General features: G+C 37.1%; 1 protein-coding gene across 5 annotated transcripts in view; it reads left to right on the plus strand.

The window, feature by feature from the left end:
• Nucleotides 1–13,404, plus strand: part of TRPS1 (transcriptional repressor GATA binding 1) — a 251,595-nt gene that overhangs the window by 60,858 nt on the left and 177,333 nt on the right. For all 5 annotated transcript variants that reach the window (XM_045805763.2, XM_045805764.2, XM_045805766.2 and 2 more), the window contains one exon: nt 728–1,857. In XM_045805763.2, the coding sequence (XP_045661719.2) occupies nt 728–1,857 (1,130 nt within the window). The remainder of the gene's footprint in view (nt 1–727; nt 1,858–13,404) is intronic.

A 13,404-nucleotide genomic window follows, 5' to 3' on the forward strand; every position in this document is an offset into this window, starting at 1 on the left:
CCCCATGACTCACTGAGACAGAGCCTTGATCAAACGAGGCCCTGGAACGTTTTCTTCTTTTCCTTTATCCTAGATTGGGAAACATTTTGAACTTTTTACATTAGACCCTCTTCACCAAGACTTCAGGTCCACTGCATTCATTTCATTTTTGGTCTATTAATGCGTGCTTGGGCTTTAATTATAAGGCATTTTGTGTGGTCATTTTAGCATCTTTATTTTACCCAAAAGGTAGCCTTCATCTCTGCCCAAAGCTTCATTGCTATAGGAACTGAACAGAGGATTTCCTTGGAGAACGTCTGCATTGAGTAATCTCTAGGCAACTGCCTCTAGTTTTGACAGCAACCCTTAACTTCATGAGAAGACATCCCCTGTGATTTAGATGCTTCTGCAAGCATGTGGTTTGAAGGAGATAGTAGTAAAACCTACTTACTTAAAAATTGTTTTCTTGGCTTTTTAAGAAAAGCATTTATTAAATCCATTGAATTAGTTATAATACTCTTATTACTTATCTTTATCTGTTACTTTGGCCAAAAATGTTTAGCATAATGAGCCTCTCAAGGAGTAGCTGTTGAGAAATGAAGAGTGCATTTCTTTGGCTCTGATTATTCAAGTGATTTCCTAATAAGCTGAAGTACTATTGTATTTTTTGATGTGGAATACTTGGCAATGTCCCCTATTCCCTCCTACAGAGATACCTTTTAAGTAACATCCATCTCTTCTGTACCAGGTCACTTCAGGTGGAACATTCATTGGCATTGGACGGAAAACACCAGATTGCCAGGGAAACACCAAGTACTTCCGCTGTAAATTCTGCAATTTCACTTATATGGGCAACTCCTCAACTGAACTAGAACAACATTTTCTTCAGACGCACCCGAACAAAATAAAAGCTTCTCTCCCCTCCTCTGAGGGTACAAAACCTTCAGAGAAAAACTCTAACAAATCCATCCCTGCACTTCGATCCAGTGATTCTGGAGACTTGGGAAAGTGGCAGGACAAGATCACGGTCAAGACGGGAGATGACACTCCTGTTGGCTATTCAGTGCCCATCAAGCCCCTCGATTCTTCGAGACAGAATGGTACAGAGGCCACCAGTTACTACTGGTGTAAATTTTGTAGTTTCAGCTGTGAGTCGTCTAGCTCACTTAAACTGCTAGAACATTATGGCAAACAGCACGGAGGAGTGCAGTCAGGCGGCCTTAACCCAGAGTTGAATGATAAGCTTTCCAGGGGCTCTGTCATTAATCAGAATGATCTAGCCAAAAGTGCAGAAGGGGAGCCAATGACCAAGGCAGACAAGGGCTCTAGTGGGGCTAAAAAGAAGGACTTCTCCAGCAAGGGAGCAGAGGATAATATGGTAACGAGCTATAACTGTCAGTTCTGTGACTTTAGATACTCCAAAAGCCACGGCCCCGACGTCATTGTAGTGGGGCCACTCCTTCGTCACTATCAGCAGCTCCATAACATTCATAAATGTACCATTAAACACTGTCCCTTCTGTCCCAGAGGCCTTTGCAGCCCAGAAAAGCACCTTGGAGAAATTACTTACCCATTTGCTTGTAGAAAAAGTAATTGTTCCCACTGTGCACTCTTGCTTTTGCACTTGTCTCCGGGGGCAGCCGGAAGCTCGCGAGTCAAACACCAGTGCCACCAGTGCTCGTTCTCCACCCCTGACGTAGATGTGCTCCTCTTCCACTACGAGAGCGCCCATGAGTCCCAAGCATCAGAGGTCAAACAGGAAGCCAATCACCTGCAAGGATCGGATGGGCAGCCGGCTGTCAAGGAAAGCAAAGAACACTCATGTACCAAATGTGATTTCATTACCCAGGTGGAAGAAGAGATTTCCCGACACTACAGGTAAGCCATCGTTGGGGGATAATGTAAAAAAAAAAAAAAATGATCGAAAGAATCCAGAGGGCTGATCCCAGATCCCACAATCGGGAATGATTGTGGTGACTTGGGGAAGTTACAGGACAAGTAAACATAAAAGATCGTTCATAAAACTGCAGATTATGTATTTATAGACGCGGTAACCATGGATTTTAATTTGGTCACTTGTTTCAGACCATTTACCCTTACGCTTCATACCTGTTTTCTACCGTTTACTGAGTGTATTTTACAGTTTGCAGTGGTGGTGGTAATGCTGATGAGTACACTCATTTACCACAATTCGTGTATTTGTCCTTGCTGAATGACTCCACATCCCGTAATTTTTTGATGGAGCAGCTCGCAAGTGAAAGGTGCCATTATAATGTGTTCTCTTCTCTATTCCAACTGGGGAACAATCAGCTTGAGAACACGTTGCTCATTTTTCTTTTAAAATGAGATTGGACATTCTTCTGGCTTAAAAAAAAATTGAGCAACATCCTTGTTTCGCAAAGAAACAGTAATCTGAAGGTGAGAATTCTGTAAGATGTGTGACTTTGGATTTCTGTGTGCTCACTCCTCTGAGCAGCTAAAGCACTTCAGTTATTTCAAGTCCATAAACAGAGATATAGGATATAGTCATGTTTTGTTTTTTTTTCACTTTCATCCTATTCTCTTTATAAATGTTACATTTCCTAGTTAATCTTTCCTATTTTCTAAAGATGTTTTTAAGATACATCTCTTTCTTTCTTTTGTGTATTCGTTCTTCAACGAATTACCCCCAAAAATACATATTGTGCCAGGCGTTGGTGATAAAGGAGAAAACAAGACAAATATAGTCTGTGCCCACATGGAACTTACAGTTTAATAGGGAAATCATTAACAGATCATTACCGGTACGAGTGTCACAACAGGTGAAGTAGAGACCACTGTATTTGTATAGAAAGACCACATAGCCCAATATGTTAGATGAGGAAATGCCTCCCTGAGGAAGAAGCATTTAAACTGAGACTTGGTTGTATGAGTGGGAATTAGTTTAGCAAAATCCTGGTAATGTAGCATGTTCAGATGTTACTTGGTGCCCAGTGGGTGCTTGCTTGTTATTGTGCCTCTAAGAATCAAAGTGAAGAGCTTTATTTATTATTTTTAAATGTTTTTCCCTGTGTAGACTCAGTATCCTAGTTTAAAAATCTTCCCATCCCAAGATTTCAAACAGTTCTTCCCATTCTTTCTAGAAGTTGTGTGTCAGTATGAGTGTGTGTGTTTTGTCAGTCACCAGTAATGAAGCAGTTCATGTCCAACAATAGGCTAATAATGTTAGATGTTAATTTGAAGGGCATCCTAATGTTCACAGTGAATCTAAATGTTCAGAAAACACTTCCTTGAGATTTACACTGTTTAATTTATAAGGTCAGCCCTAGGAAAGACACAGTCCTGCAATCAAATATGTGTTCACACTTATAGTGAGTGTTTCTGGCTCCTCTGATGTTCGCCGCATGCTAATTTATTTTTGGGCTAGCAGACATTAGCTTCCTCCTGAGCTTTACTAGTGTGCCGTATACATTTTTTAGGTGGTATAAAAATTAGGTAATCCATTCTGTTTTTGAAAGAGGAGGCTTTCCTTCATCGTGAGGAAATTAGCCACACCACACCACACCACATGCGTACACACACACACACACTCACACTGATACATCTGGATACCAGATCCCTTGCATGAGTGGCTTTTTTTGAGGAAGCTGAGGCCATTGCTTGAAAATGTGTCTGGAAAAACAGAGTTTCTATATGGTTTGGTTAAACAAAAAAAATCTCCCAAGAAATTAAAGTCTGAATAAAAATATTACTGAATAATCTCAGAATTTAGTTAATAGTAATGAAAATAAGCTCTAGAGCGCAGAGACTAGTCTTGTCTTGTTCATTGCCGTATCTACACAAGTTAGCCCAGTGCCAGAATGGCTAATAAGTGTTCAGTGAGTAGATCTGTAAGTAAATGAAATGCCTGTGAGTTTTTGACTTTGCAGTCGTTAAGGATAAGCCAAGATCTCCATGGTAAGTTACAGTTTAATCTCAGACTATTATATGGTCTTGAAACCCTTCTGAAGATTTAGGGCTCCACACCAAATGACAATTGTCTGTGCATTTTGAATTTAAGTCAACCTTTTAGCATTTTTTTAGATGAGAAAACTGAACAGTACTTGTTCCTAAGGCATTAAAAGCCTCTTGCATTTTCTTTTTTAAAAGATTTTATTTATATATTTAAGAGAGAGAGAGTGCACAGGTCAGGGGGAGGGGCAGAAGGAGAAGTGGACTCCCCATCGAGTGGGGAGCCTGACACCAGGCTTGATCTCAGGATCTCAGGATTATGACCTGAGGCGAAGGCACTCTTAACTGACTGAGCCACCCAGGAGCCCCACTCCTGCACTTATTTTTAAAACCTACTGTAATTTATGTGGTCCTGGTTAAGGTACTGAGTAGTTTTTCTCTGATCTGTTTATGAGTTCTTGTAGAAATATTTGCAGTTTGGAGACCTACACTTAAGGAACTCTACTGAAAGTTGAACAACAGTGGAGGTTCTAGGGATGTGAAAGGAGATAGTCCTATGGATGCTAAGAACTTGTTCTGTTACCAAAGCATTTTCCCCACATGTTACATTTTGAAGATAGTCTAAGAGAATAAGTTCACCATATCACAAGAATAGTTTTCTGGTTAAATTTATGTTTATTCATATTATACATCTTGGGAAACTTTCTCCATAATTCTGTTATAACTAGGGAATATTCTAGGCTTTTGAGTGCTTTATGTATTAGACTTATGGTGTAGTAAAAAAGGTAGTAGAAGCTAAGATCTATAAAATATGTGAAATCAGGTAGCTATAAAAAAAAACTACAGCTGAGAAGCAGGAGAGTTGATTGAGAGTTATGAGGGAAAACACTGGTATGGATTCCACTCGGTGGGCATTTTCAAGAAGAATCAGGTTTAATCTTGGTTGAACTGGAAACATTAATCAGTCAGTAACTGGAACTTGGTCAATTCTCTTTTCTTAATGTTTCATATTTACTTATGTTACCCGTAGCTCACATTTGACTGACTTATTAGGCTCTATTCCTGAATTTGTTTCCCACACTGTTTATTTTATTATTTGTTCTTTAATTAAACAGTGTCCCCATTCTCTATGATTAACTACCATTCTCCTCATCAGAATTTTCTGTGTTATAACAGGTTTCCAGAGTAAGTAGGAGTACTGTCTCCTCACAAAACAACTACAGTAGATAAAACATACTTTTCCATGCCTTGCTAGACTCCCATGAACTAGAGAAATTTCTGAAGCTTTTCTCGTCTTCCCTTCACCAAGAGTGGACTAAACCCAGACTGGGGAGAAGTGAAGAGCAAGCATGGTGTGTGAGGTTGTGCTGAGGCAAATACCAGTTCTGATGTACAGTCAGTCAGGAGACTACGCGCGGAGTCACTGACAGCGAGGCTGCTGAGTCTGTTTCGCTTTAAGCTGGCACCTTGAGGGTGGCCGAAGTGATTCCACATTTGGAGTCTCCTCTGACTCCTGTCAGAAATAAACACAAATTTGTCTATATGAAATACTCCAATGTTCACCTCCATGATATCTGTGGCAGAAGATAAACCTTAGATGAGCTCATTATTATAGAAATTAACCATACAGGAAGGGATAGAAACCTTTCTATGGGAAATCAGTAGGAAATGCAAATAATGGCTTTAGATACCCAGGAAAATGATAATTTATAAGAATATAATATACTTTTAGTTATAAGAAAGTTATAAAATATACTTTTAGGTTATAAAAAATAATAAGTATTTAAAGAAATGAAAATCAGATTTACAAATTGATCAAACTCCATGAGACAATAAAGGACTAGAAATGTTCAAAAAAGAAACAAATAGTAATTTTTGAATTGAAAATATAATTATTCAAACTTAAAATGTGGATACGTTTAAGAAGAGATTGACAAATGATAGAAGGCAAATGAATTAATCACAAGTTAAATCTGAAGACATTATCCAGAATATTTAAAAGAGGGGAAGGGGATGGAAAGTGTCAAAAGATAGTAGGTTATAGAAACGTAATAAGCTGTTTTAACCTGCATCTAATTAGAGTCCCAGGAGAAAAGAATATAGAGAATGGAATATAGGCAAATAGTATTTGAGGAGACAGAAGATTTCTAGAACTGAATGATGAAAGACATAAGCACACAGATGCAAAAAAGCATAGGTCATACTAAACAGGGATATATGCAAATAAATCCAGTCATTGACATGTGTATGCTGTAGTAAAAACTAAAGTGCCTTTTAGAGCCCCTAGAGAGAAACAACGTATCAACTACTTAGAAGACAATTAGATTGACAGCAGACGTTTTCAGCATCGATGGAAACCAGAATAGGGAGGAATTCTATTCAAGGTTTTGAAGGAAAAAAACAAAACAAAACAAAACACAAAAATAGTCAACCTAGAATTGTGAAAACAATTTTCCAAGGAAAGTAAAGATATTTTCACATTGGCAAAGACCAGGGAACTGTGGGTAATTCTAGACAACCATAGCCTGTCTTACTTATGCAGTTACTTAATGAAAAGGAGACAGACTAAGGTGTTGGGTAAAACAATTATGTGAGTTTGTAGGGAAAGTGATCAGAAATAAGGTGCCTTAAAGCCCCTGAACTGTCTGGAGTTAGTGAGTTAGAACTTTGCTCTGCATACGTGAAAACTTTTAAGGATAACCAGTGAAAGAATAGGAAATGGGTATATAACTTCTGAAGCTATAGAGAAGAATGGAACAACAGGATAAAATTATATTTTCTTAAAAAATGGCAAGAGAGGGTACACAGGAAAAATGTATAGGTAAATAGAATTTTAAAAGTAAGATGGTAAAAAAAAGACAGCTATCAGAAATCTTAATGAACCTGGGTGGATTAAATTTTCCACTTAAAAGGTATTGTCAGACTTATTAAAAAAGAAAGTTCAACTCTAAGCTGTTTACATAGGATACACACTCAAAATATAGTCTATGGAGAGCTTGTTAACAAAAATAGACTGAGGGGCACCTGCGTGGCTCAATCAGTTAAGCATCTGCCTCCAGCTCAAGTCATGATCCCAGGGTCCTGGGATTGAGCCCCGCATCAAAAAAATAAATAAAATCTTTAAAAAAAATAGACTGAGTTATAGGCAACATAAACCAAAGGAATATTGAGATAGCATTATTAATCTCATGCAATTTAGATTTTAAGACAAAAAGCATAGAAGGGAAAAGTGAATACATATGATAAGGTTCACTTCTTGAAGGAGATACAACAATTATAAATATATAAAATATAAACAAATCTATACGTAAAATAAAAATTGATTGACAACTACAGGGAAAATATGACAAACCACAGTCACAGTGATAGATTTTAAGCAAACTTTCTTATTAAAGGTTGAACAGAAAAAAATTTTGAAAATATAAAAGATTACAACAGCAAATTAACAAGCTTGATTTAATAAAAATATATCAGTTGTGCATCCAACATTTAGAGAATTCACATGCTTTCCAAGCAGATATAAAATACTTCGAAAAATTGACACATTCAGCCAAAAAGAAACCGATTTCAGAAAAAAGTATCATACAGAACATATCCTTTGACTCAGTGTAATTAAATTGGGCCTCAGTAACAAGAAGGTAAGAATAGATGAAGTTATATAAGGCAAATACTAACCAAATAAAAAAGGTGGTGACTTTATCTCAGAAAACATAGATGTTAAAAAAAAATTATAAAGAGTAAAAATGGTCAATACATGTGACTGCATAAAGTGAATTGGCAAGTTCTGGCAATATGAGATGCTCATATTCCTATTGGCAGCATAATTACACTCCTCAGAGGAAGATTTCTTTCATAGATATACTTACAAATCTGTGTAAAAATGTTCGCAGTAGTAGTTTTTGAAAGTAGCACCACCAAAACAAAAATCAAAACCAAAATCAGCAGGGGTGCCTGAGTGGCTCAGTTGGTTAAGCCTTGGACTCTTTTTTTTTTTTTTTAAAGATTTTATTTATTTATTTGACAGAGACAGAGACAGCCAGCGAGAGAGGGAACACAAGCAGGGGGAGTGGGAGAGGAAGAAGCAGGCTCACAGCGGAGGAGCCTGATGTGGGGCTCGATCCCATAACGCTGGGATCACGCCCTGAGCCAAAGGCAGACGCTTAACCGCTGTGCCACCCAGGCGCCCCAAGCCTTGTACTCTTGATTTCAGCTCAGGTCATGATCTCAGGGTCATGAGATCGAGCCCTGAATCTGGCTCTGCTGGGCGTGGACAGCCTGCTCAAGGTTCTTTCTCTTCCTCTCCCTCTGCACCTCCCACCCCACTGGCACACATACACGCTGTCTCCCTCTTAAAAAAGAAAAAAAAAATGGAAAAAATACCAACTAATAATGATAGCTATTGTCATTAAATAATTTGGTAGATTTTCATACAGTGGAATATTACACAGTAGTGAATTTGAATAAATGACAGCTGAATATGACATAGATGAATCTTATAAGTACAATTTTGGCTAAATAAAAACAAAGTGAAGACTGTTTGCAGCTGGATACCATTTTATGTGAGTTCAGAAAGTAGCAAAACAAAACTACGTATATTCATTATATGTGTGTGTTTGTGTATTCATGTATATACTGTATATATTCATATACATTCATGTACATATATGGAACTGTACCATAAATGTAATTTTCTCTGTATCGTCTCTTTCTCTGTATATATGTATATACATATATACATACATGGATCTCTCTGTATTTCTCTGTATGTGTATATACACCAACACACACAGGAGGTAAAAAAAAAAAATATATATATATATATACTTATATATAACCATATTCTATAATTATGCTCCAGTTTTTATTTTTTGTAAACCTAAATATGAATGTGTATATATATTTATACATACACATACATATATGTAGAATGTGTGTATGACTAACATTATATGATAACATTTTAAAATGAAAATGGAACATCAATTTTCATCAGTACAAAAGTCCAATAAATATTTGAATAAATGCTCAATCCCCTTTATGAGTAAATAACTACTTAAAAATCATTAATATTATCATTGTCTACCTGCTTGTTACCTAGAATGTGAAAAAACAGACATTAATTTTTGGTAGTGTATGTGATGACAGCCATCTGTCCAATGGAGATTTATGAATGCATTTAAAAATGTTTAAACAGTGTTTGATTCTTATAGACATTATATAACTCGGGCTGAAGGAAGTCACATTGGATACCATAGCTGGTCAAATTAAGGTCGCTGCTGCTCGATTTCTGCCTTAACAGAGCACAGAAATGATCATGGACCGTGTGCTCTGCTAATTCTGAAGAACAGATTTTATGATAAGCACTTAATTATCAACACATCTGAAAAAGCCAAGTAGATAGTGCATTAGCACGGAGTTTCTCAAAGGGTGAGGGCTCCGATGGTTACATTTAGATTTGTGTATGTTAGGTGACATGTTCTTTTAAACAATACCTAATAAATCAGTCGCCTGTAATACTTTGAAATGGACCTAATAGTTCAAGTTGAGAATTCCCATTGTGAGACAGAACATTACCCAGGATATTACAGTCCTTTAAGAAAATAACCCACAGTCGGCACTATCTTTATTTGTATATATTATTAGAATTTTGGATTTAATGGTCCTGAAGACTTTGTACAAGAACTATAATCAATTCCTGGGATAAAATAAAGTTTAGCCATGATTTTTAGTTCATATCAGTTCATAGAAATCGTTTCCCAATTCTTACTCACTTTCTATTTTACGGGGAGGTTCGTCTTCCTTTAACATTTGGTAAAGGATATCTTCTTTTTGAAAGTGAATCAGTGAATAATAAATTGAAATTTTTCAGATATGACATTAGTTGTATTTTCTTCTACCACTTGAAAATGAAATGACCCCATACCCCTTAAGAAAACCAGTTATTACAAATGAGTAAACACTAATTAGATTATTTCAGCTTAAAAAATACGAGATGAGTGGATCAAATGGAATCTCCCTCAGAGTTCAGTTGATCTCATGTTTTGTAGCCTGCTCCTCAGTACTTAACTAAGGCTGAATATTATTACAGTTCCAGCTTCTAAAAGTTGATCGATCTGGTTATTCACCTGTAATTCCTTTTTTTGTCTTTGTGCCTCAGATACTCTCTTCACCTGCTCTTCATTCCCTCATTCTCCAGTGTCCGTAACCTCAAGTGCTGCATGTTAGAGGCCTTGATACTAGCAAAGTGTGTATTACAGAAATGACTAACTTTATTAGATACCAGATCTATTGATCTATATATAAATTAAACCACCTTCATTTACTCTTCTGTGGTGATTTGTCTGTAGGTGTTAGATTCCATAATTACCAAAAATACCTTTCGAAGTCTAATCGATTAGTATTTATGATGTACTCATTTACTTCCATGCTCTGTTTGGTCATTGAAGAAGGAACAGATTTTGGTGGTTAAGAAGTACAGCTGTTTGGTAGAGGAGAGCTTTTTAAATGCTGGCAGAAATCTCTGGAAGTTTACATTTAGAGGAGAAAAAGCATCTCTCAGATATGACTTCACATATCCTGTGGGCTGGTTTATTACGAAAATAGAAATATAGCGGTTTTATCAGAGTAAGGTAATGATAGAATAGCATCTTTGAGCTGATCTTTTTCTAGGATCTAGAAAATCTCAGCCTTTTATGAATTTTGAAAATAATATGTAATCTCTGCTAATGAATGAAACACTACTGCTAAGACCACTGTATGTTGAAATATGAATAAAACTGAAATAAATGCGTTTTTATAGCACATGAAAATTCTGTTAAATAGGATAAGGAATAAAACATCTTTTTTCACAGAACTTTTAAGTCACCTGAATTAAGTATGATGTGGTCTTTTGTTAGGCAGCTTGTACTTTTCTCTGGAGGCAAGGGAGGATTTAGCTTTTCTATCGAATTTCTTTGATTCATGTCCTTGTTGTCTAAAATAGTACATGGGACATACTGATTTTGTGTAAATATATCCCAAAGATTGCATGGGACATACTTACACTAAAATACTTGGTCTTTTTACACTGACATTCAAGTTGTCATTGTGTGTTTTATCTGGCAATCCTGTGCTAGGGAGACCTACAAAATGACATCTTTTTTCCTTAGGTAGCATGAGAAGAGTGTTTGCTATGCATTTGGCAGGAGAATATAGAATTTAAATTAATGCAAAACATATATTTGTATTAAAAAGAAGTTTGGCTAAATGTAGCCAGAAGTTCTAGGAGTTTTTAAATAATGAAGAGTTTATTCAGAAAAGCCACTCAAAATATACCGTCTATGAAATATCTGTGTATTTCTTCTTAATATTTCTCTGCTACTTTATGATTCTGCATATTAAATCCAGCATCCTGAACATCCTCAGAGTTGTGGTGGTTTATCCCTTTTGTTAATAAGTATTTATTTACTACTGAATGTTCTGGGTGGGGGTGGATAGAGAGATGTGTGAACATTGATCTTTATCTTAAGGCAATTACAATATAATCGTAAACTAGAACATACACAGGATTTTAGTAAAAGGCAATGTGGGAAAAGTCCTCAGAAGAAAACAGAGGTTTGGGTAGTTCAGAGGGTGGTAGGCTTACTTTTGGGTTGAATCATTTGGGAAGTCTATATGGATGAGAGTGTGGATCTTGGGAAATGTAAGGAAGATTCCTTGAACTTCTTCGAGGCTTTCCTATTATTGCTGATAAAATGAAATTCATTTTGTAGGTCAGAGGCGAGTCCAAACTAATGTATTTTCACAGTGATTAAACTTGTATTGTTCTATAATGTTTCTTATACTGGGGATTAAAATAGTCTATTTTTATGTGTAGGGGACATGGCATTATGTTGAAGGTCTTTTCAGTAATTATGGAGAGAATGACACACATCAGAGAATATATGTACATCTTTCAGGAACTAATTCCTGAATCAGCGAGTAACATTGCGTCAGCTACCAAACAGCACCCATGAAAGAGGACCCGTGGACAAGTGCTAAATACTGTCATGTCCTCCGTATTATTCTATGTGAATTGACTTGTCTGCTTCAGATTCTTATCCCATGAAAGAGGAATGGGAATACGTACTTGGTGTGATTGTTGAGGGTTAATGTATACAAATGGCCTAGCACTAAAAAAGACGATCCCCAAACAGTGAAATTAAAAAAAAAACAAGACATGAATTCTTGTTTGGGGATTATGCTTGACAATGCTATAGTTGTAGTTTTAACTTCCAAAGCTGTTAGTGTTGAGTCTCAGAGGTGGGTAATGTTGTACATGCTTTACGAGGGAAGATGATGTTGCCCATCGTAAAGAATTCATTTGAAGATGTTCTGTGAAGTGCTGGGAGTTTGTTCCATACTAATACCCATCTTGAATTTCTTTCTGACCATGGCTTCCTGATTCTTGCTATTTACTACGGTATGGTCTGGACCAACAGCATCAGAATCATCTGGGATTTTATAAGAAATACAGAGTATTGGGTACCATCCCAGACTTCCAGAATCAGACTCTGGATTTCAGCAAGATTCCCAGGTGATTCCTATGCATGTTAGAATGGAGAAACACTGCTCTAAATGTTAGTGTAGGTTATTAAAAAGTTTATATGGCTCTAAGCTTTTGAAAGTAGAGTATTATCTTTTTAAAATATTTTCTATCATTTATTTAAGACTGATACTACAGGGAGAAAGAAGCCCTTCTGGTCTCCAGAGTCCTATGTAGCAGTTTGCCTTTTCTGCTTCACCTAGTTGTGCTCAAGGGCCTGAAAGATGGAGCAGTTTAGCAGTTTACTGCTTAATTGTCAAGCTTTACTCTCTTTTCATTAATAGTTGTTACACCCAGAATCTTAAGATTTTAAATAACAAAGCTAGTAAGGGCATTACCTGTGTTCTATTAAAGTCGGAGGTGGGGGGAGGATGCCTTGTGAGTGTGTTTATCACGTTGTTTAGAACCACAATATATCTCGGGGCGCCTGGGTGGCTCAGTTGTTAAGGGTCTGCCTTTGGCCCAGGGCGTGATCCCAGGGTCCTGGGATTGAGCCCCGCATCTGGCTCCCTGCTCTGCTGGGACCCTGCTTCTTCCTCTCCCACTCCCCTTGCTTGTGTTCCCTCTCTCACTGACTGTCTCTCTCTCTCTGTCAAATAAATAAATAAAATCTTAAAAAAAACCCAAAACAACAACAAAAAACCCCCACAATATATCTAATGATGTAGTTCATAGATACTGACCCCTGCATTGGTGTCACCTGGGGACCTTGCTAAAGATTCGGATTCTCACGTTATGCCTTAGAGATCCTGATGGCATAGGGTAACGGGAGGTGCCTTGGACTCTGTATTGCTAAGAAACTCTGCGTGTTTTGCAAACCATTACTGTAGTCAGTGTCTTCTGCTGTCAGATGATCAGTTTCCCTTCCTCTCGCGTTTTCATTTTCCATACTGTCAGTGGTTTCACTGATTTCTGTATAAAGTTAAAAATTT

This window comes from Ursus americanus, chromosome 9 (genome assembly GCF_024610735.1).
Source record: "Ursus americanus isolate L20-20 chromosome 9, mUrsAme1.1.p, whole genome shotgun sequence".
Taxonomy (NCBI): domain Eukaryota; kingdom Metazoa; phylum Chordata; class Mammalia; order Carnivora; family Ursidae; genus Ursus; species Ursus americanus.